The 24,755-nt window shown below is 35.7% G+C and overlaps 2 protein-coding genes across 5 annotated transcripts; both read left to right on the top strand.

The window, feature by feature from the left end:
• Positions 1 to 505: 505 nt before the first annotated feature.
• Positions 506 to 17,961, top strand: hnf4a (hepatocyte nuclear factor 4, alpha). 3 transcript variants are annotated; one of them, XM_077218808.1, is made up of 10 exons: positions 506 to 676; positions 14,019 to 14,193; positions 14,299 to 14,393; positions 14,888 to 14,994; positions 15,648 to 15,803; positions 16,240 to 16,327; positions 16,416 to 16,568; positions 16,667 to 16,903; positions 17,210 to 17,332; positions 17,688 to 17,961. In XM_077218808.1, exons 1-10 carry the CDS (start codon positions 628 to 630, stop codon positions 17,828 to 17,830), a joined length of 1,326 nt encoding a protein of 441 aa, XP_077074923.1. In that variant the 5' UTR covers positions 506 to 627; the 3' UTR covers positions 17,831 to 17,961. The 3 variants fall into 3 exon arrangements, with proteins under 3 accessions (XP_077074923.1, XP_077074924.1, XP_077074922.1); XM_077218809.1 differs by lacking the exon at positions 506 to 676 and adding an exon at positions 4,936 to 5,118; XM_077218807.1 differs by lacking the exon at positions 506 to 676 and adding an exon at positions 12,201 to 12,451.
• Positions 17,962 to 19,892: 1,931 nt separating this feature from the next.
• Positions 19,893 to 24,386, top strand: ttpal (tocopherol (alpha) transfer protein-like). 2 transcript variants are annotated; one of them, XM_077218817.1, is made up of 5 exons: positions 19,893 to 19,991; positions 20,786 to 21,230; positions 22,600 to 22,793; positions 22,875 to 22,985; positions 23,075 to 24,386. In XM_077218817.1, exons 2-5 carry the CDS (start codon positions 20,789 to 20,791, stop codon positions 23,351 to 23,353), a joined length of 1,026 nt encoding a protein of 341 aa, XP_077074932.1. In that variant the 5' UTR covers positions 19,893 to 19,991; positions 20,786 to 20,788; the 3' UTR covers positions 23,354 to 24,386. The 2 variants fall into 2 exon arrangements, with proteins under 2 accessions (XP_077074932.1, XP_077074933.1); XM_077218818.1 differs by lacking the exon at positions 19,893 to 19,991 and having other exon boundaries at positions 20,680 to 21,230.
• The last annotated feature ends 369 nt before the right edge of the window (positions 24,387 to 24,755 follow it).

Below are 24,755 nucleotides of genomic sequence, written 5' to 3' on the forward strand. Positions count from 1 at the left end.
CTAATGGCTAAGAATCTAACCTGCTAACACAAAGATGAACCAGTTACAACTAAACCCCTTGAGTCTGTCTAAAGGCAAATTATTACAGTGGTGGAAATGAAAGCTGATATGAGGCATGTTGTCAAACAGTGAATTTGGACTATTTCTTGTCAAAGGTAATGGGAATCGGACAAATCAGAATATCTAAATGAGTCTGCGTAAACGCTCCACTCCTTTCTTTTCTCACTCCTTCCATCTCCTAATGCTTTGCTACATAAAACTCGTGTAACCTTTAATAATTAATTCCTAAATATGGCATGAGTTTAAAAAGATGGAGACTTTGAGAAATTGAGAAAAATTTAAACAAACTGTCTATTTGAGTTTCTATCATCTTGTTGCTATAGCTACAGCTGTCATATGGATTGGTCTCTATACAAGCCTGGTTACTGTTTAACCTCTCCACCCACATTTGCCCAGATTAGGAAAATCAATAAGATAACAGGAGTACCGGCCTTACCTTGCGCCAACAACACCTTCACCAGAAACAGAGGACTGTGCAAAACTTATATGTGTTTATTCCTCATCATCTTTTACACTTAAAAGAGAAGAAATCACTAAAGCACAGTGGTGGGGAGCAGAGGAGACATCATGGTCAATGTGAACGCACAGGTTAGCACCCATATGGATCCACCGTATGGTAAGTAATCCGTCTCTTTCCATAGCTTCCAGGAAAAAAATGGTGGGTGCTTTGGTGATCTTGGTGGAACATGTTGTTGAATAGGCATTTGGTTCGTTGAGGTTTCACTCAGTATGGTAGCTATCATCGCCATTCGTGGGAGCTTGTGGTGCACGGCTGCAATTCGGGAGGTGTGGCAAATGTGTGAGAAGGTGAATAATGTGGACAAATTGGCTGAAGTTCCTCTTTTCTTGCTGGGATGTAATGACTCAGAGTACTCTGGAGAAAGTGCTGGAACAAAGTGAGCATTATAAAGGATCTCTAGGCTTTAATCTTCAAACCAAACTGGATGTGCAATCCAAACATGATGTCTTAAGGATACAGTTATTCATTGCAACTAAAACAGGCCCACAGCAAAATGATATGCATGGCAATATTACATAGCAAAATTATGTCACTGCATTATTCATCTTTATTTTTGTCTGTTTTGACCTAGATATTAAAAAGAGTTTAATATTATACGCTACCGCTCAACATGTTTAGGTTCAATAAGATCCTAGGTTTAATGTTTTTGAAAAAAGTCTCTAATTAATTTATTAAAAATGTATTTAATTACAAATGCAGTGAAAACAGGAATATTGTCACAATCACAATTTAAAATAACTGTTTTCTATTTTAAGATTTTTAAGTGTAATTACTTAATGTGATGATAAACTGAATTTTTATCAGCCATAACTCATTAGTCTTTAGTGTCACATGATCCTTCAGAAATTATTCTAATATGCTGATTTGCTACTGAAGTAACATTTCTTATTTCAAAAATGGTTGCTCTAGTTAATATTTTTGTGGAAACCGATACCATTTTTTCCTCAGGATTCTTTGATGAATAGAAAGTTCAGAAGAACAATTATTTAAAACAAATAACTTTTGTAGCATTATAGATTTCATCACTTTTGGTCAATTTAATGGATCTTTGCTGAGTAAAGTTTGTTCAAACTTTTGAACGGTAGTGTACTTTACCTATATTATTATTATTGTAAATAAATTATAAACTAATTATGATAAATTATTATGTAATTATTAGTTATTATGTAATATTATGTAATACTATCTATAAGAATGTGATATATAACATGTTCTCTTTAGTTTTTAAAGTAAACGCAATGCTTTGCAAATGTTAACTTTAGCATCCCTCTGTTCAGTGTCATAAACCTGCACTGGTAGATGCTTCAGTCAATTCCTTGTGGCCAGACACTGTGTGCTTGCTCATATGAAATATAATATTCAAAAAACAGTCACAAAGTCACCATCTCTTTAAAACGTTTAGAGAGTATCTTCTAATACATTTTGTCAAACAAGTATAGCTTTACAACTGTATATGTCAACACATGAATGAGTTTTATTTATGGCTACATATTTGTCTTTGTAGAGCTCTAGTTTGTGGAACATTTACATTATTGTTGCATATCCGTGGAAACTATGAATAAGCTGCTTTGTGGTCTAGATAATTTCAGAGCTGCTGTAATGTGTTTTTCGTGAAAACAAAGAATGCAAAGCACTGCCGGTGTAAATTCTAGTGTGAAATGCTGCTGACAAACATCATGTAAGAAGGCTCAAACATATTAGCATGTACATTAGCTAATACTTAACATGAACTAAAAGTAAACAATAAGCTAAGTTAATATTAATTTTTACTTATACTAATACATTTTAATCAGTAAAAGTTATTTACATTAACATGATTTAAAGCATTGTGAACAAGCATGAACTAACAATGAACAATAGTATATTTATATATAATTAACATTAAGCAAGATAAATGCAATAAAAAGATGAATACATTTTTTATACAACCACAACAAATTCTTCAACTTTCATTGCCTATTTTACAAATTTGATAAAAAATCATAAATATGTAATGTAAATTTGTAATGAATTCATATTTAATTATAGACAATGTTGCAGGTGTAGAAATAGTGCATGTTTGCGCAAAATAGTTGACTTGCACATTTTGCAGGACTACTGTCTAAAATTAAAGTAGGCATGACATTTTTTTGCAATAGTGTATCCGAGTGAAACGGCTTATTAAACAAGAAGAAATGTGGGGCGGGACTTGATTTTGTCCATGGGGAATTTCTTGGGTGGTTGTGGTTTGTTATTGCTATGATCTCATGTGAGTGACAGGTTGTCCCCCCCTCATGCCAGTAAACGCATCATTCGAGAAGAGAAGTAATTTCCAAGAGGGAGCGGAAGTTATTTTGATGAAATATTATGAGTGCTTATGAATATAAATAAAAAAAGATGTGCACGGATAAATCATTCATAGTAAATACTGCAATATTCCATAAAAAAATAAGAATTCGATTTCATGGTAACTTTAAACACAATAGTGCTGTTGCCCTGAAATGCTGAATGACTTAGTGGTGGAGGTCCAGCAGCTCCAGATGTCAGCTCAGAAACTGTTCAAGGCCAGAACAAGCAGCTTACAGAGTCAACAAGCTTCAACCGTCTGTGTGTGTGTGTGTGTGTGTGTGTGTGTGTGTGTGTGTGTGTGTGTGTGTGTGTGTGTGTGTGTGTGTGTGTGTGTGTGTGTGTGTGTGTGTGTGTGTGTGTGTGTGTGTGTGTGTGTGTGTGTAATGTTGCTAAAAGTAGAACTCCTTCAAAGACTCTTCCATGTCTGGAAATATTTGTTCCTGATCAATAGTCACTTCAGAAGCATTTCTTTCTCCTTATCGCAGAAGATCTCATCCCTCTTCAGTACGCAGCAATGTTTTTAGAGGCATTCAAACTTGGAATAATGCAATTTCATCCACATTTAAGGTTATATACTTTAAATGTGTCCTGCTTTTTATATTAATATTTTGTTTATTTCACATTTTATAGACATTATATATTTTTTATATTAGTTTATATGAAATACTTTTGGGAAGTTGACAGGTTCTGCTGTATGACATGCGATAGATCATTTAAATACACAATCCATGATTATCCATATAACTTTGAGCATGTTTAGCATAATTGTGAGACTACAGGGAATATTTCAAGTTTAAACTGAAATTTGAAATGGAAATATTTGTACTTTTGGGAAAAAGTAACTTAATACACATTGTGTCAAAAACTATGCTAATCCATATATAATATAATATATATCCCCCGTGCTATTTGATACATTATGGAATAGGCCTACATAACAAAATTTATTAATGTATAATTTTTCTAGTTAACAGTATTTAAAAGTTTCAAAAGTTTGGGGCCAGTACGATTTTTTGAGGGAAACTAGTTATTGTATTCAGCAAGGATGCATAAAATTGTTCAAAAGTGAAAGTAAAGATATTCATAATGTTGCAAAAAAATTATTTAAAATAAATACTGTTCTATTCAACTTTCAATTAATACAAAATGTATCAGTTTCCTTAAAAATATTAAGCAGCGCAACTGTTTTCAATGTCTATAATAATAATAATACATTTCTTGAGCACCAAATCAGCACATTAAAATGATTTATATTAATATTGTAAATAATGTTCTAAATTGTAATAATATTTCACAATATTACTGTTTTTACTGTATTTTTGATCAAATAAATGCAGCCTCGGTGAGCATTAAAAACTTCAAAAATATCTTATGACCCCAAACTTTTGCATCAACCTGGCACCAACACGTTAAGCAAATTTACAAAAAAGGTTTATTAGTTAATAATCATTAGATCAATAATCTTAGTTACTGTCAATTTCAACATTTACTAACCCATTGGTTAAAATCAAAAGGTTGTATTTTTTAACAGTAGTTAATACACTGTGAATTAACATGAACAAACAATGAACAGTTGGATATTTATTATCTAACATTAACAAAGATGAATAGATAACAAATGTATTGCTCATTATTAGTTAGTTAATACATTAACTAATGTTAACGAACCATATTGTAAAGTGCAACAAGTAAAACTTGCCCAGCTTTGGCTGGTTAACACTCTCCAATAGTTCAGACAAGTAATTTCTAAGAAATAAAAAACTTTTACTTTTCACAGTAGCCTACTTTCTCTCATCAGTACCAGAAAACGTATTATTCAATTAAGAAGTATTATCACTGACTGAACACTGGTGTCGCACTCATCAAAATGACGACTTAATGTTTCCTATCCATTTGTGAGAGAATCCAGGGGCCTCAGAAACGGGAAGTGCCAGATGTGAATTATACGCTCTGTACTCTTGACAATATTAGGCCGTGCGCTCAAGCCCCCAATCAAATCTCATTGTGACAGGAATTAAGGGATTAGGCGAACTGCCGGTGTGTACAGCAGTGAGAACGGCGGCTCTCACACACGCTCTCGCACTCCCTGAATGGATAGATCATTGTGTGGAGGAGGTTGAGGAGAGGGGGGTCCCTGCCAGCTCTCAGGACCACAAACCAGTGCAGGATGTATGAAGGACATGGCACCGGCCACTTCAACACCACAACAGGTACAAGGACCGCATAGATCCACTGTTTCTTTCAGAACAGTCGTAGCTGCCTGAAGGTCCGTGCAGGTCGTTTACGAGAGTTTGTTTACCTCTGATACAAGACATAGGAGTTTTCAAACAATTTGGGCAGAAAATTAACTTATTACAATAATGAGAATGAGACATACTTGAGCATAATTGAACAGTTTAAAGCTAAAAGTGATTTCAAATGTCTTAAAAATGATCATGACAAGAATATTTGACTTGTTTATCTCTAGAGGTTTATAGTCAGAGTGTGAAACAAAGCCTGTTTTGGTTTGGTTCTGTTGTTAGAATGGCTGTTATGCAGTGCTTATTAAAATCACAGCAGACCTGACAGTTTTGGGGATTTTATGTCACACTGGTAAAGCCCTGTGTGGTTCTGCTCTGTGGCCCGGGGCTGTAGGGAACTTGCTGATGTAATTGCAAGCTTTGTCCACATGGAGGAGCTGCTTAATAATGGACTTCACAGAAACTGCACATTAAAAATGTTGGTACATTCTCAAATACATTCTCAAAAAAAAAAAATTTATTTCCATAGTTCACACAATCCAAGATTAACATACAGGACTATATTTATATATACATTTTATACAGTTTCAACGGTACAGTTGCTTCTGTTTTGGATTTACTAATACAGGCCTAATGCAAAATGTTCAATTAGCCTACAGATTAGGCCACATTATTCATTTAATAATCTGAGTAAAAAGATGAATCAAGAAATTCACATGAATTCTAGAATGCCTAGTATTTGGTTTGTCCTTCTTTGACTCCTTTTACATTAATGACATCAGCACACGAGCTGCATGAACTCGATTCAAAATAGATTAATTTGGATAAATATCAGGTATAAGACATGATTATTTTTATCTCTCAAGAACAAAGAAAATCTCTTTTCAAGTAGCCTAATGCTGTAAACTAAGGGAACCCTGTCAGGTGGTAGGCTATATTACTATACTATTAAAGTACATTACTATAAATATTATATTACTATAATGATAATTTTAATTTAATTTAAATTAATATAATATTACTATTAATAATCTTGTAAACGCTGAATGCACTTAATAAACGCTGAATGCATTTCAAACAGAATTTCAAACGAATGAGTCTCACTCATTCAGAAATGCAATCTAAACTGTTCTCACGCCACACATCTATTTTCTCACGCAGTGAAAAACCATTGCAGAGAACACTGAGAACGCTCCGACAGACAAGACAGAACAGGCAACAAACACCCAAATTTCAAATTCTGTTTGAAATGGCAGTCCTGCATCTACACATAGTAGGCTTTAATAATCAGTTTCATCATAACATTTCTTTGTTTTACTTTTCGCAAATCTCTCAAATATTCTGTTTATTTACAGGGTTTGAATTAAATTTGAAATCCCGGATTTATATTGTCTCAGACATAACATTCTCTACATGACCATGATATTTGACTCTAATTGTAATGTAAACAATGAAAAATGAAACTTTTTATACAATAATATAGTTTAGAAGACTGATAAACTGAAATCCTAAATGTGATGTATCATCACAGAAATGCTGGCATCATCCAAGACTAATTAACAACAGAGAGGAAAAAGACTTCCACAGTTTCCGTAGCGTTGTTGAAGTGGTTAAACAGTGATCACACTGGTAAAACATCATATTCATTACACAATTATGTAATTTTCTTGGTACTCTTGCCATATTCAAACAAGAAACTGACTCCACACAGCACCAATGAATAAAAGTACACCAAGCGTCAACGGGTTTACTGATTATAAACCAATTTAATAACCATGTAGGACTCAGTCTCGATTAACTGGGGTAAAGTTAAACTTGTTTGGGCAAAATGTTCCTTCGAGCTGTACACTGTGATGAAAAGGTGATTGATTGATGATAACAAGTGAGTGATAACTGTCCACGCAGCATCTCTCAGCCTGCAAATATGATTGGGTCAACAGGCAAACCGATTCTCAGCAGAAAAACTGTTAATCATTGAAAGAACCTTATCAGAAAATGTGATTGATTTACAAAGAGCATTGCTCTAAATGTTTATAGATGCAATTGTTTACTTGCGTGATGTGCACAGAGCTACTTGAGCTTTTTGTAATGTAATGAAAGTAACAAAGCAGCTTGATCATTTCAGTATACCATACGTTCTCAAATAGTATTTAATCCCATAAAACTGATCTATTGATAGCAGGACAAAATCCTATCAGTGGCCTTATCGTGTTTCTGATGAAAAGCATGACATAGACAGAGATAAGCAGAAAGTAACAGCAAAGGTTGGCCAAATGTGAGCTTTTTTTGCCAAACATATTATTACCCAATGATTTTGAGTTTTAAACTTGAATACTTTATGGAGGCTGTGCAATATTAGGCCCTAGGGGTTTATGATTACCTAGACTACAAATACCCTGATGGGTGAGGACTATGGGAACTTCATAGATAACTGTCTCTGTTAATCGTTACGGAAGATGATGGTTCTGTCTTAAGAATGGCTTTGCTTTGAGTTACATAGTATCTATTTCAAAATTAAAACACTGCTAAAAGATTGAATTTACGGTATCACGCATTTGTTTAAATGCATTGGTACTAATGTCTGAAATACTTCATTTAAAAATGCAAATAATGTGGGAAAGGAAAAAAGGTGAATTCTTTCTTTTAGAAAGTATTGTTTTGGAATGAAAATCTGTCCTTTGCTTGTACGGTTTTTGAGTTGACACCCAGGGAAAAAACTTAACTGGCCATCATAAAGTCTCTAACAACATTGTGAATTACTACTTGGCAGGAATTACAGATTTCGCTTGTAAATCCTCTTCATTTGCACCTGGTTATGTATTAAAAACTGCTTGAACTTACTCTTTGTCAGAGCAATAGGTCGCACGACATGTTTCTCCATTTCTTGATGCTGAAAACAATGTTTGATTAGCAAATAATTTGAATTCTGTCTTCTGTTCTTGCTTTATTCTCAAAATGAGTTTTTTTATAATCTGCTGTCTGAAATATACAATTAAAGTAGAATATGAACCATCAAAGAAAAAACAGAATGAATGAAAATGCTTGTATGCTTGTAATATTTAGCATCTGACCGTTGATTTACATTTTGACAGGCCTTTAAAAAGCCCAACAGCCGGATGAAACAACAACAAAAAAAAAGTTTAGACCGATGGGAGGGGCATTATCCACGCTTATCGTATCGGCCCCTTCAATTTCAGTTACATTTCAGAAGTCTTACTTTAGTTGATATTAACACAAGCATTAAATGCCACGTTTCAGATAGCATTAGCATTCAGTAAAAGTAAATATTTTGCCCCAAAAGAGCATGAGCTGTGTGGTTTGCAGGTAACCAACCGATCTGTTGACAATCTGCTATGTGTTCACTATGTCACCATACTCACATATCTGTGCCATCTACCACAGTCAATCCACAGAGGCTTTTCTACTGGCCTCAATTGTGCTTTAGTAAGCATATTGCTTCCGTCTTCTCCCATTCTTATAAATGGCAAATGTTCAAAATCAAAAGAAAGTGATTCATATTCCCATGTAAAACACGTTCCCGAGTACTCCAAGAGGATGTTATTCCATCTAGGCCACTGGTTCCCACAAGATGTGAATTGCATATCCACCTTTGTAGTGCTACTTGTTATTCCCATTTGGTCAGACAGGTGAAATGAAAAAGACTCATGGGAGAGAAAGTACAAATAGGCAGTGGTTTCAAATGGAGTTTGGTCAGTGGTCGGAGATCCTTATTGTGGAGATAGACAGGACTTTGTTCACAAACTGGAGTTTGAAGTTTCAAAGGGGAAAATAGGCAGAGGAGTTACATCAACCCTCTGACTTTTAGCCCCAGGCAGGCGGTATGGGTGACTGATTATTGGACATGACATTGCTGCCTCATATCACACAGAGGAGACGATCAGGGCAGGACATGTGCTATGTCATATTGTCTTCTGTTATAAGACTCAGTACGATTGCACCACGCTGCAGTGGGCATGTAAACGTCTACCTTCCAACATTGATCAGATAGTGGAGGAAAATTCTGACCGTTTGATGAGGGATGTTTTCAGTTTGAGGGAGTTGCTTTGACTTTTGAAATTCCGTCATCATTTGCTCAACCTCAAGTTGTTCCAAACCTGGAAGAATTTATTTCTTCTGCTGAACACAAAAGAAGATATTTTGAAGAATGTCGGTAACCAAACAGTTGATGGGCCCTATTGACTTCCAGAGAATCGTTTTTTCCCCCCCATACTCTTGAAATCAATTGTGTCCATCAACTGTTTGGTTACCGACATTCTTCAAAATATCTTCATTTGTGTTCAGCAGAAGAAAGAAATTCATACAGGTTTGAAACAACTTGAGGGTGAGTAAATGACAGAATTTTCATTTTTGGGTGAATTGTCCCTTTAAGGGTTTGAACTAAAAACAATTCAAAAGCATCAGAGGTGTAATTGATTAAAAACACTGTCCGTGCGACAGCATTTAATTCACTTTTTCTAAATCAATATTAAAATGAATCATTAACAAAATGATTAAATTCATATAATTGTATTAGGGAAAGTGTATAACTGGCATAAGTGAGGAAACTAGGTTAACTGTTTTACAACTAACAGTCTGTAAGGTAATAAGCTACCTGTAAAATAATAAAATAAATAATACAACAGATAATTTATCTATGCATATTTACTCAAAATTCTAAATGTCCTTTTTTCAAATTAAATATGTAATTTACACCTGTGGCCTGCCACATTAATAAAAGTCTGAGTGACACACAAATGCCAGTTAATGAATACATAAACCAACCTTAATCCACATCAGCACATTCTGCAGATGTAAATCTGTTAAATAGGTTTGTTCACCAAGAGGCTTTTGCCCATGTGAGGTAATGATCTAATGTAGTTATCTACACCTTCCTGCTCTGATCATTGAGGTGCATGTGAGAAAGGGCCATAACTTTACAGATTATTCTTTATAGAGGCCATGCCTTAGTTAACAGAAACACGGAGATGTACGCTGTGATAAGGAATTTAATGGTGACTCAGATAAGATTTGTTCATTGTGAGTCATACCTGTACACTGAATGTCATTACTCAGGTTAATCGCTGGAGAAGTGAAGTCATCTTGTATACAGAAATAAGGAAGACTAAAAACATGCAGTTCTTATTCAAATTTGTTACATTTATTTTGAGATGTAAGCTTAACATCATGCTGTCAGAGCTTTAGGTAAAGCATCAAAGCAAGCAACTACGGCACAGCCATGTCAAATTTGCTAACATACATTTCTTCTTATGAATTTATATGTAGGCTATTTATTTTATATTCTTTAATATCTCTATGAATATGCAAGTGGATAATGTCCCTGAAATGTATTCAAACCAGCTATCTTGTAAGGTTAGGTGTTTTCCAGCTTGTTTAGAACCAGCTCAGCATATTTAGTGGGTCAGGTGGGATGTGCTATTTTCTGATAATAAACAATGTCAGGGCTGTTTTAGCAAGCTCAACATAAAACACATAACCTCACATTCTCATTAAATTTCATGAAGTGGAGTAATTTAATTTAAATATTTAAAAAAACATGAAACGCGACGGACCCACACTAATTAGAGTAATGACGGATCTTAAACAAACTTGCATTCATTTACACTAAAAAATATTATGTTTTTACCTCATTGGCATTTTTTTGTTTTAAGAATAATCCTCATAAAATTTTAATATGTTCTTAAAACCAGGACTCCTGTTTTCTAATAGAGTACAAAAAAAGTTCACTCTGACAGTATGTTAGCTGTTCTCCAGGCAGGTGGACATGAGATTTTAGAGGCTCTATGGAAGGTCTGAACTGAAGAACGATGACCCATGGCTTGTCATGTTGCTTTCTGCACTACACTCGCATCTGTTTGCATTGGCCCTGATACTTATGTACTTGAAGTTGGTATTTGCGCAACTGTAACATCAAACTTTCCTGTTTGAGTAACAAATAGTTTTATCCTCTCTAAGAAGGGTTAGGACAACATAGACTGCAACATAGATGATCACCTCAGTTTTTTCCTTATCTTAAAAAACAATATCTTCTTGTGTCACCAAACCTTACATTTTTTTTGAAATTTGAATGGGAAAATAAGAAAATAATATGTAATGTAAAATGGTACAATAAAAACCTGTTAATTGATTAACTGTGAGTTCCCTTACTATACCCTCACAAATTATTTGATATTAAATAAGACAATACATGCAATTGTACTGTAAAATATTCCCAAAAAATCTTGAGGGTAATAAGCATAAATTGCCATATAATGTACAGTAAAAATAAATGCATGAATAAATACAAACATGTCTATTATCTAACTTTTAACTATTTATTAGGTACATATTTTAACATTTAGTAGGTATATTAATAATAATAATAATAATAAAGTGATTATAAGTGATACAATTATTGTGGATGTGTTTATTTATTTGTGAACTGTAGCCACTAAAAGGCATGAAAGAGTAATGCATTAAACATAAGTGTCACCACATTTTTTTAAACCATTTCTTCTGGCAACCACAGCTGCCAGTGTTTTACTGCAAATTTACCAAGTTATTTTTCGCAGTACCAAATGCTAGTTTGCATAGTTTGATGCAACTGGAACTGAGTTGTGCATCACGTGCACATTTAGAATGTTCAACAGAACAATGAGCTCTTTTACATAAAGGCCACAATTTTTACTCGGTCCTAGTTATAGCTGTTGTTTATTGTGCTAGAATTAACAGAGATTTAGCAAACACTTAATTTGCTCGTTGAAATGTGGACCATTACTCTCAATCTTATACATTCGAGTTGAATGTGGGTGATCTTTCTGTACTGTCTAAAATGCGTCAAGAACTATAGAAAGTAAAGTGCTGAGACTGGCTATTTTGTCTAGTAATGAATTTGAGACAACTGAGACAAAAAATAAGACAGTATAAAGCCCTGTTTGCCTCCGTCTCAGAAAAAAAACAACAACTCTGATTTAGCACTTCAATCATTAACACAAGGGCCATCCCACTACCGAGGAGGGAGGAGGCCCGGACTGTCAATCACAGCGAGCCTCATCTTTGCCCTTGAGGACATGGCCCCTGTCACTCAGAGGTGTCTACCCCTCCGAGAGGAGAGGAGGGGCTTGGCCTATGAGGGGGTGTCCAAATGCTGTAGAGAGGACAAGTCTTTCCCCCAGCATCAGGTAGTTGAGAATGCGTTTGTCCAAACCACTAGTAGACATGGAGATGGCAGACTATAGCGAGGCCTTGGATCCAGCCTACACCACCCTGGAGTTTGAGAACATGCAAGTGCTTGCGATGAGCACAGGTGAGTCATCTGCTCAGACCCTGCAGTGAACTTTGAGACCTTTAGTGACTACTTTATAGTATATGGTCAAGCGTGGGAGGCAGATGTTTAACAGGGTTGATAGGGTTAGTTAAGTGCCAATTGGCAAGTTCGTAACCTCTTGCACAGAACACCCAATACTGATTGTAAAAGCCCATTTGAAATGCATTTTTCTGGAGGAGATAAGAAGCACAACATGCTCTGTCCTGCAGACACGGTACTCTATAAGGAGAAGAGGTTCATTCATCTCCTCTTGCTTGTTCTCATACAGTTGGCTTGGGATAAAATGACTTGTTTGGATAGTATTTCAAGAAGAAGTTTGACACCAGGATGAATGATTACTGAGCAAAGGGGGTGTCATGTAAATGTTTTGCAGCGAAGTCTCCCATGTCTAGGGTTTGTAGAACAAATTGATATTCAACCACTGTCAACATGACCTGACAAAGTAATCTAATATCTATGGTAAAGTTTCAATGTAGTAAGAGTCAAATTTATAAAATGTTTACATTTTGAGTATGTATATATACTGAAATGTGAACATAAATATATTTTTTTTGACTGTTACATTGGCATTCATTGTTGAGGTTATTTATTCAAGAGTATATACAATTATTTTAATTATTATTAAAATGTTTTCTTAAATAATGAAATATAGCCATTTTTTCTTACTTTTTTTATTGTAATATTTTTAATCACATTTATTTTTAAGCAGTTCACAAATTGTTTTCCATTTAGATAATCATCACATAATCACTCACACCGATGAGTCATTTAACCACATTTTGCCTTTGATCACTGCTGGGGTTTTAATGTAATTATCTCTGACTACCTCTAGCCTAAAAATGAACACTTATCAACTCACACATCTTTCCTTTGAAATCATGAATGTTTCAATGATTTCTGTCTTCACCATCAATAATTTTCTTCATAATCATTTTTTAAGCTATATTTTTGGCCTTTTGTAGGATAGTGTAAATGAGACAGGCAGTAATGGGGAGAAGAGAGAGGGGAACGGGACAGGCAAAGGACCTCAAGACAGGACTATATATATGTATATATATATATATATATATATAATTGGTTTCTAGAATTTCTGTTCAATTGACATTTTCTGTTGAATTTGTTTGTAGGTCATCAAGAACACTAATTAGAGTTTATATAATATAACATGAACTTCTTGTAGCTTTTGTAAAGGTTTAGTCCTAATTACTTCTGGATTACTTAGCAAACAGTCCTTTCCAGCACACGTTGATGATCATGATACACTGCCAATTGATTTAACTGTAAAAATGTCTTTTTGGGAGTGCTTTTCACCCCATGACCTTTTCCCTATTTACTTTAACTCTGATTGGTCTGGAATCAGGAGTCTGACTAGTTCAATCAGCAACCCAGATATTTAAGCCTCATTCAGAAAAATATATATTTCACAGCCTCACATATATTTTATTTATTTTGAATCTCGGGTTTTAAGCAGCTTTGCTTTCTCACACTGTTTTTGTTGCATGATTTGAAAAAAAGCATTCTTGTGACAATAAATTCATGATTTCAGATTCCTCACCAGCTGAGAGTGCCAGCATGAATGCTGCCAACCACTTAGGGTTGGGAACCCTGTGTGCCATCTGTGGGGACCGGGCCACAGGAAAGCACTACGGAGCCTCCAGCTGTGACGGATGCAAGGGGTTTTTCAGACGCAGTGTACGCAAAAACCACATGTACTCCTGCAGGTTAGAAAAAAACAACCTCCTTGGCTAAATTTTGCATATATAATTTGCAGAATCCTGCAAGTTTCCATTTAATGTGTCAAATGACTTTTTTATGCTTCTGTACAGGTTCAACAGACAGTGCATAGTGGACAAAGACAAGAGAAATCAGTGCCGGTACTGCAGACTAAAGAAATGTTTTCGAGCTGGGATGAAGAAGGAAGGTACTTGCTCATGCTATGAGATTACATTCACATAATGCTACCAAAGAAATAAAAAAAACAGAGATTAAATGCTCCTGTCCTGTTTGGAAGGTTAGGGGATGAGGTGGCGCAAATGGGAGATGTTGCAACAGCAGGGAGAGAGTTAGCGAGAGACATTTTGTTAATGTTCACTCAAAAATGCACTGAGGTCTATGTCTGGTTTATGCTGAACAAACATTTAGAGCCATCATAACCGCACACTGATAAAAAAGCGCAACCTTGAGGACTCCCCCCTCTCACAAAGTCAGCTAATATCCCTCATCTCTGCTATCTCGATTGGTTGTCGGAACTGGGGGGCATTCACTGCTACTGATAACCAAAGAGTATATTTCAGTGGTTTACCAAGAGCGTTTTTTGTCTGTACAACATCTATATTTGGTAAAATAAACTTTCTCTGTTTTTTTTTTTTTTAATGAATGCTACTTTAATTTGCTGATTGAAAGTGTTCCTTTCAGCTGTGCAGAATGAAAGAGACAGGATTAGCACCAGAAGATCCAGCTATGAAGACAGCAGCTTACCCTCCATAAACGCACTCATTCAGGCCGATGTCCTTTCTAGACAGGTACGTAGTGTAATTCAAATGGAAATACTCTATTAGCAAATGTTGAGAAACATTAAAGGTTAATTGTGTAAAATATGTTCTCTTAACCCAGTTTAATATGCAGAGACTAGGAATGAGACATCTGCAGGTTGATTCTTCTGAAAAGTGTAAATCAGCCCAATTGCTATTCTAAATTGGATTCTGGGGGGTAAAAATCACATTCCAAAGGGTGAAATTTTAGATCCCGGCGGAACCTGCAGACTAAAAAAACAATCAGAAGCAACAGTGTAAAAGTGGCCTAATTTAGTGGGAAAACCACAAATTTGGCAACACTGACTGTGGGGCACAACATTGCTCTGTTTGTTTGAGAATCCCAATCAGAACCGCATAGCAACACTGGCTCAACCAATGGTATAAGTTTGGGGACTATCTGACCAATAGTAGACCAGGGGATTGTTTTGGAAACCTGTTCAGAAACAGTCAATATTTCTGCAGTTCAACTCAGTGTGTTGCTATTATATATTTTGTATTTATAATGGGATTTATATTTATAACATAATTATACATATAAATGATTACTATAGGTAGTATTGCATTTTATAAATAATAATTATAATAATAAATAAATAATAAATAATAATTTTATAAATTAATAATTGAAAACTATTATGTAGATCTCATCACCAGGTCCTATCATGAACGGTGACATCAGAACGAAGAAAGTCGCCACTATAACAGATGTGTGCGAGTCAATGAAACAGCAGCTGCTGGTGCTGGTGGAATGGGCCAAATACATCCCTGCATTCTGTGACCTCCCCCTGGATGATCAGGTAGGATAGACACCTCTTATTTAGCTAAAAATATGCTCCCCCAATATATATTTCATGGATAATGGTGTGAATTGATTCAAATTTTTGTCTTAGTTGGAAAAAAAGTTCAGAGATCTTTAGTATTGGTGGTTAATGTATTCAGATGGCTCAGGTTAGAATATGATGAGCTGGATTGAAAGTTACATCTCTTCTTGAGACATTTAGAATCATTAACATGCTGAGCACTGAGGCATGGTAAATGATCAGTGTTTTAGCTGTGGGTGAGACCGTCTCAAACTGCATCTTCTCACACAAACATGCACGTGAAAACACACATGCATATATGGTCATGAAGACCTTATTTTGCCCCCAGATGCTTTATATCTTGAGTGAAAATAATGTTATTATGGTCATAAAAAGGACTCTAACCAAACAAATGCATGTTAATTTGTCTCAGGTGGCTTTACTGCGAGCTCACGCTGGTGAGCATCTCTTACTAGGAGCTTCCAAACGCTCCATGCTGTATAAGGATATTTTACTATTAGGTGAGTAAAAAAGCAAAACACATTGGTAGTGTGGATATGACAGCAGAAGAGCAGAATTTTACCTCACAATTTTCCTTGTTTCTCTCAGGTAATGATTATATAGTTCCTCGAAACTGCCCCGAATTGGAGGTGAGCCGTGTGGCTATAAGGATCCTTGACGAATTAGTCCTTCCCTTCCAAGATCTCCAGATCGATGACAATGAATATGCCTGCTTGAAGGCCATTGTATTTTTTGATCCAGGTATATAACAAACTGTCCTAAAAAGAGAGAAAGCACAACAGATTGTCAAGTGAGTTTTCAAACACATCTAATGTGATGCTCTTTCTCTAATCACGTAGATGCCAAAGGTTTAAGCGACCCAAGCAAGATCAAACGTATGCGATATCAAGTTCAAGTTAGTTTAGAGGACTACATCAATGATCGTCAGTATGACTCACGGGGACGCTTCGGCGAGCTACTTCTCCTGTTGCCGACGCTACAGAGTATCACCTGGCAAATGATCGAGCAAATCCAGTTTGTTAAATTGTTTGGGATGGCGAAGATAGACAACCTGCTACAAGAGATGCTTCTAGGAGGTAACTGATTTCTGTTAATGAAAAGAAAGAAGTTCTAGAAGTGAAAATTCATGGTTATCAGACAACTGTGGCACTGCACTTTTGTTCTGTAAATAACCTTTAACTTTGAATAGCTTTCAAAACCTGCAATATCTGGGAACAACAAGAACAGCTTGTTATAATCTTAAAAACCAAGATAAAAAAGGCAGCCTATACATACTGGATTCTTAACATGTAGATCCTATTGACTGAAAAAACAAGTTCTTTGATTCAGAATTGAAAATTATCTTCCCAATCCGAGATTTAATGACCCTCCTTTCCTGTCAGGTTCAGCTAATGAAGCTCCTCATTCCCATCACTCTTTACACCCACATCTGGTCCAGGAGCACCTCAGTAGCAATGTCATAGTTACCACCAACATTGCCACTTCGATTCACAATGGCCAGATGTGTAAGTAACTGTATCTTCTTGAAGTAAATTAATGAACATTTGTTATGAATAAAGATCTAACACAGAATACAGGTCCTTAAAATGTGAGAATCAGGTATGGACAAACAGGCTTGTTGGAGTAATCCCTGCCAGAATCGTAGAAACTAATCAGGCTTATTTTGTCAAAGAAGGCTACTGTAATTCTTTCCTACCCTAATGCCTTCAGAAATTTCATAAGCATGCTTATTTTGTGTCAACCAGTGGTTTATTTTTTTCACATGTTATCATGCTGTGCAAATTATGTCTATTTAAGGTTCCATAATAACCCCATGCTGACCCCTGAGCTAATGTATCTTCTTGCTCTTTTTCCAAACAGCCACTCCGGAAACTCCAATCCCATCTCCCCCCACAGCCTCAGGTTCTGATCTCTACAAAATGGCACCTGGGGTTATAGCCACAGTTCCCAAGCAGCCAAGCTCTATCCCTCAATCTACCATCACTAAACAAGAGGCCATCTGAGTGCTCTAGAGAAACAAAGCTTTTTTTTTTTTTTTTACTTGGTACTTTTAATAGGCTGTGTTAAGCGTGACAATTCATTCTCGTAAACATTTGGACACAGTAAAACTGATTTATATTCACAAGCTGTTAAATTTAAGGTTTTTAGTACAGACACTGAAATATTTCAGATTTTCCCATTTTAAGAACTTTAAACCAAAAATAATTGAGTTTAACGGTGTGCATTAATCACACTTTAAATGTAAATGCTAATCCCATCTCATCTGTTTGCTGTATGTATGTTTAAAACAAACTAGTGGTGCATATTTATACAACCCAAGGGGTCACAGCAGCATTCAAAAAGTCAGAAAATATAATACAAAGGCTATGCAAGTTTTCTTCTCCTTTCAATGAGTTTGAGTTTCATAAATGTTACAGCAGGCCTAAATGTGATCAGAGTTTGTTTTATTGTACAGTATTTTAACATCTTGCTACAAATAACTGGCTCTTATACTACTTTTACAGTAGCCTGATATAATACATAACATTTTGTGCCTTGGAAATATTGTTATTTACCAAAATGCTGGTAATTATTTTATGTATGCTGAGAGTATGTGCATTTCATATTTTTCTGTATGAGCCATACTTAAATTGTAAATATAATGATTTCCTTTTTTCATAAATGGATTTAGTCTATTCTAATTCATGATTTTAGGATTTAAAAAAAAAAAAAAATCCACCCTGAACAACCCCTTAACTGTGACTAGTTAGTGATGTGTTCAGGAGAAAATGTCACACTCATTTGTTGTTTTAAAAATTGGTAATTTACTACCAATTTACAATTACTGCCTTCAGTGAGAAGGGTAATTACAAACTTTTAATGTGAACAGATAATAAATGTCAAGGCTATATTTTTACATAAAAGTGTGCTGCTGTTTATTTTCGCCCCTATCTTTTTTAAATCTTATCTTTAGGTCACAGAAGCTGCTATAATAACATACATGTATAAACAGCATACTATAATTTCAGTGGGTGGTCTGAACAAACATTTAAATAAGCTTTTTTATTTGCGAGAGATATTTTGATATAGCCTTCTGGAAAAACCAACTTAAACCATTCTAAAATGGTTTGCTAGTCTGGATTTATTGACCAGCTTACCAGCAAAATCGGTAGACTGGTTTAAGATTTTTTTTCAGCAGGCAGTTGAATTGTGATCATGCATGTCAATCTCTTTCCAAATGACAAACCCTATTTAATAGCAAAAGTTTTCCAGAGGAACTTTTAAGGCTCATAATCATCTCCAGCTGTAAATCCTGCTTCAAAACAAGATGATAAAAGTGAGTGTACGTGGCAGAGCATGGTCAAGGATTTTTAGTGCTGGGGGTGTGTGCTGCTCAACATTGATAAAAGACAATAAAACAATTCATAAAGCAGACGCCTTTACTGATAATTTCTCTTAAGAAATCTCTGTCAGGGAAAGATAACCAGATTACTAGCTATTGCCAATTACTGAATGAACCACGTTAATCACATCTATAATTCAATAAACCTGGTGTCAAGTAGCGTTTAAGATATAATTCAACATGTTTTCGTAATTGTTTCAAACACCTAGGCTACTAAGATGTGACAGATGTAACAAAATGTAGCCTACTGCATATGAAAGATAAAAGTAGATTTTTATAACAAAGCGCAAGCCAATGAATGTTGCCATTATGCCACCGACCTAGGAAAGTGTGAATTATTGTCATTTTAGCTTCTTGCAAAAAATCCCCTTTTGTATTGGGTTTGAAAAACTGTCCCGAAGAACCCCGAAAAACTCGCTCTGTCTGCTGTCCTGTCATTGGCAAAAAACAAACAAAACAAAAAAATCATAGCCCCGACCCCAAACTCACGCCATTGGTGAGCCGGTGTTGTGATGTCTGGATTCTCAAACAAGAACAAACCGAGCAATGCTTTGATAGCGATAGAGTCATATTGTCTACATGTTAGGTTGACTCAGACTGCTGATTTCTTACATATAATCTGCATATAAAGCTGAGATATTTAAAAGTTTTACATCGTAAATGGCACACTTTAGCTTTAATGGGGAAAGGGCGTCATGCATCACATGTTAGAGCGTGACCAATGGTAGAACGGTACTTCCTCTACACGGAACTAATTGCGGATTTATTGAGATATTTGGCAGGTTGGTAATGTTCACTGACTGTTTTGATATCTGTTCTGTTTATGTGAAGAGCATCACCTATTTTAACGCTTAAAAAGCTGAAGCTATCACGTCAAATTTCCCCATTCAGAATTTTCTAATTATTATTCCTGGCTTTCATATATTTAATTGCAGTGCTTCATTAGCGTTAGAAATAATCTCATTGTGTTTAGCTATGGGTCTGACATCAGTTATTAAAAAAATATTTTGTTTTCTTTCTTGTGCATATGATAGTACAGTTATTGTTTAAGAATATAAATCCAAAATATAAATACAGCTGTTTCTCATAAAGGGACTTGCTATGTATAGGAAATAATATACCATGATTACTTTTTTAATGGTCACCCAAAAAAGAAAGATTGATCTTTACACTAGATGTATATATTATATTGAAATATAACAGGGAATAGAAAATAGTTCTTAAATAGCTTTACATCTAATGCTGGTTCCTAAAATGTTATACAAAAATATTGTACGTTTTCTATTGTTTTTGTATTGTCCAATTTTGCAACATTGTTTAAATTTAGCTAAAATTGTGAAAATGCATAAAAAATATTCCAGTGTACCCACAGTAAACTTATACGTTTAAAATACAATGCAATACAAACATAGAATATATCTGGTGAAGGATAAGATAAATGTCAGCCTCATACAAACCCGAATTTGCCCTAATTCTAAAGAATGACCCATATATAGTGCTTGATTGTATTTTCTAAATGAAAACTTACCCATAAACTGCTCTATGTCTTTCATTTACATGTGTCCATATTTAATAGTCCATGGCAGACCAAAATGGTCACATTGATCTTGGCTCTCCAAGGGAAACAGTGGCAGGTATAGGCTTCCCGGCTCCTCCTCCACCCATCTACGCCTGCACTCTTACTCCTGAGCTGGTGGCCAAGGCTCGGGAAGAGCTCCAGGAGAAGCCTGAATGGAGGCTCCGGGATGTCCAGGCATTGCGAGATATGATACTAAAAGACCACCCTAATCTGAGGACACGGTTAGACGATGCATTTCTGCTGCGCTTCCTCAGGGCCAGAAAGTTCGATTATGACCGGGCCCTTCAGCTTCTCCTGAATTATCATGCCAACCGGAAAGCCTGGCCTGAGGTGTTTCAGGACCTGAAGCCCTCTACAGTCAAGCACGTCCTAGATTTGGGTTTTCTCACTGTCCTTCCCAGACCAGACCCTCATGGACGCTACATACTGTGTTTACGGCCAGGTAATAATTTAACCGATGAAGGCTTCTGCTTATACAGCCATGGCCAAAAGTATTAAGTGACAAAGTTTGTATTTTACTAAGTTTGCTGCTTCAGTATTTGTTTATTGATTCTTTTTTCACATGTTTCTGTGGTATACTGGAAAATAATTATAAGTATTTTATAAGTTTTAAAGACTTTTATTGGCAAAAACATTATATGCAAAGAGTCAGTATTTACAGTGTTGACTTCCTGCAGAATTTCAGTCTGTCCTTGATCTTTTTCATGGAAAGAAGTGGCTTCTTTGCTGCCCTTCTTGACACCAGGCTGTTGTCCAAAAGTCTTCTCCTTACTGTGTTTGCAGATTCACTCACACCACCTGCTGCCAATATTGAGCAGCTCAATACTAATGGTAACATGATTCCGTAGCTGATTCCTCAGTAGGAGACAGTCCTGGTGCTTTTTGGACACTCTGGGATGTCCTGAAGCCGCCTTCATTGCAGTTAAACCTCTCTCCTTGAAGTTGTTGATGATCCGGTAAATGGTCCTTTCAGGTGGAATATTCTTTGCAGCAATGTCCTTGCATGTGAGGCCATTTTGATGCAAAGCGATGATGGCTGCGCATCAGTCTGCTCTTAAATCCAATCAAAATGATACTGAACTATTGGATATTGTACTCGTTCACACTTTCCCATGAGCTGATGATATGATTAGTGAAATGATGTTAGCTGGTCATTTTGTGGCAGGGCCAATGGAGCTTTTTGCAATTATTTAAAATGCATCTGATCACTCTGCACAATAATCTAGAAACAATGTGAATCAACACCACCATCAACGGAAGCAGCAAACTTTGCTAAACACAAAATGTAAAAAATCAATGCTTTTGGCCATGGCTGTAGTTTTATAATAAGACAAATCTTATTTTTATAGAATATTGCCATGTTTATTATACTTTTATGTCTTGACTACATAAGTTGCGTGGCCGACACAAAATTCACAATGTGTTTTTAAATATTTTGTCATTTGCCAGAATAGTTCAGATGGACATTAAGCTTTAATTTTGTGCACACCATGCATTAGTACTGTAACTGCTGGTATGTTTTATTTTAAATGTTAAGGGATGTTCAATTTTTGTCTTTTCTCTCATTCTCCCTCTGATTTGTGCACCAGTGCTAGATCACAACAATCCATTGATCCAATCAGAAGAACAATATCAAGTCCTGCCCTACTTTTTTTCTTGTTCGAGAAGCCGTTTCTCTAGGATATTTGTTACAATAGAGAAGAAAAGACTATTACAACTTCCCTTTAATGCTGACTTTGATAAATATGTTGCTTTTAGCAATAATAAAATAAATTAAAAAACTAAGCATTTTTTGTCTTTCACTTTCCTAGGTAAATGGAAGCCTAATGATTACCCGTTTGTGGACAACATTCGAGCTATTTATTTGACATTAGAGAAGCTGATTCAGCCTGAGGAAACCCAAGTGAATGGAATTGTTATCCTGGTGGATTATGGGGGAGTTGGCCTCTCTCAAGCCTCTAATCCAGGTCCACTTTTGGCAAAGAAAGTTGTTGGTATCCTTCAAGTAAGACATTGCAAAAGTGATTAATTATGATGAAGTCACTGATTTTAGCATGAGCACTGATCGGCTACTTTTGTGTTTCAGGATGGCTTCCCAATCAGAATAAAGGCTGTAAACATTATAAATGAGCCACGTATCTTCAAGGGTATTTTTGCGATAATTAAGCCATTTCTGAAAGAGAAAATGGCAGAGAGGGTAAGTAACTAGCTACTTATCCTGGTATTTACACACAGACATGTCTAGCATAATAATAATAGAAACAAGAGAAACTCTTTCTCCAACAGTATGTCCTGCATGGCTCAGACTTGGCCTCTCTCCATCGAGTCATTCCTCAATCTGTGCTGCCTCAAGAATACGGAGGAGTGGCTGGAAGACTTGACATGTCTGCCTGGTCCAGAATGCTGCTGGAGGCTGAGGAAGAGTTTGTGGTGGAGTTCTGTCAGCCGGATCCTCTGGAGGGAGTCATTCTGCCAGACTCCATGCTGTATGAGGGAGAGCAAGCTGGCGCACATGGAGAGGACACCTTCAGACATCTGCGTTCCCAGCTTTATTATTGTTACTGACCTGGCAACGTGCAACTGGTTCTTTTGAAACATTTGTTTAGCTATGACCAACTATGTATTCACAGTGTGATGAGGTCACCAGATCAGTCTGACCGTTTAAAAAGATCTGGTACAGACAGCCACTTAGATGCTGGATATACACTCATTGCTTTGGCTTAACCTGGTAACCCTGCATTTTAAAAACCTGATTCAAACATCCAAACAATATCCTTTTGAAAAGGAGCACTAGGTTTTAATATATAATCAGTCTCTGTGTATGTTTTCAGTACAGTGAGCATTGAAATGTCTAAAATAGTTGTTTTCAGCGCTATATTATTTTATGTTACATCTCAAATTTTATATTACATCTCAAATAATGCTTGCCTTAATTTACGGCGAAGGGAATATTATTTATATTTATTTCGATTATTTAGTACATTGGAAATAATCGCCCATGTCAATTAAATACAATGCAATAACAATGTGCAAATTTTAAATTTAAAAACCTCTGTACAGAGAATTATTTTATCCTATACAAAGAATAAAATAATTACCATGTTTCTTTTTGATTTGTGGATTGAACAGCTCTAAATTTGTTTCTTTTTTCTTTTTCGCAAGTGTGCATCACTGAATTGACTTTCTGTACACAATACCTTAGTCCATATAAGTTACATGATAAGCTTTAGAATTAGAAAGACATCAGATAGTTGTATGTTTACAATATATTATTAAGCTGATGTGAGGTTGCTCAGTATATTTATTTACATCCTGACTACATAACATTTTTAAAGTTGAGTGGCCAATATAAAATTCACAATGTATGGTTGTATATTGTCATTTGCCAAAATAGTTTAAATGGACATTAATCTTTAATGTTGTGTACCTTGTATGGATAACTGAATAGAAAATGTAAAAAAAATGTTTTGTCTTACTGAGCACATTTATGCCTAAGTTTCAAGCCTTATGTTTGATGCCAGTAGTGTAGCCATATCTTATCTAAACACCTTATTATTTATGTTTGTGGAAACAGCCAATAAACATGATAATTTTCGGAGTTAAGAGTTCATTCTGTTATTTTCGGTTGACTGGCGAAGTGCTGTGTAGCATGAAGTTTAACAGAAGATGGAGCCATACACCATTTTTACAGAAACTTTTTCCACTGGCACAGTTCCCTTTTTCCCCTATAGCTGGCGAATAGAATACACTTGTCTTCAGATGACCAGTAATACTATAAAAAACATAATTGGAGTTATTACAGTAAAAACACCCTACGATAAAACATCATCTTAAAAGTATAGCTTTCTTAAGACATTAGCTTAATTTGTTTATTTTGCTGACAGTGGTGGCTATACGTTGCCACAGATTGTAATGGAACAATCACTATGCAGTTCATGGGAATTTTGTAAGGGTATTCAACACTCGT

Source organism: Siphateles boraxobius, unplaced genomic scaffold, assembly GCF_051911475.1.
Source record: "Siphateles boraxobius isolate OS27281-9 unplaced genomic scaffold, OSU_SipBor_1 77, whole genome shotgun sequence".
NCBI lineage: Eukaryota > Metazoa > Chordata > Actinopteri > Cypriniformes > Leuciscidae > Siphateles > Siphateles boraxobius.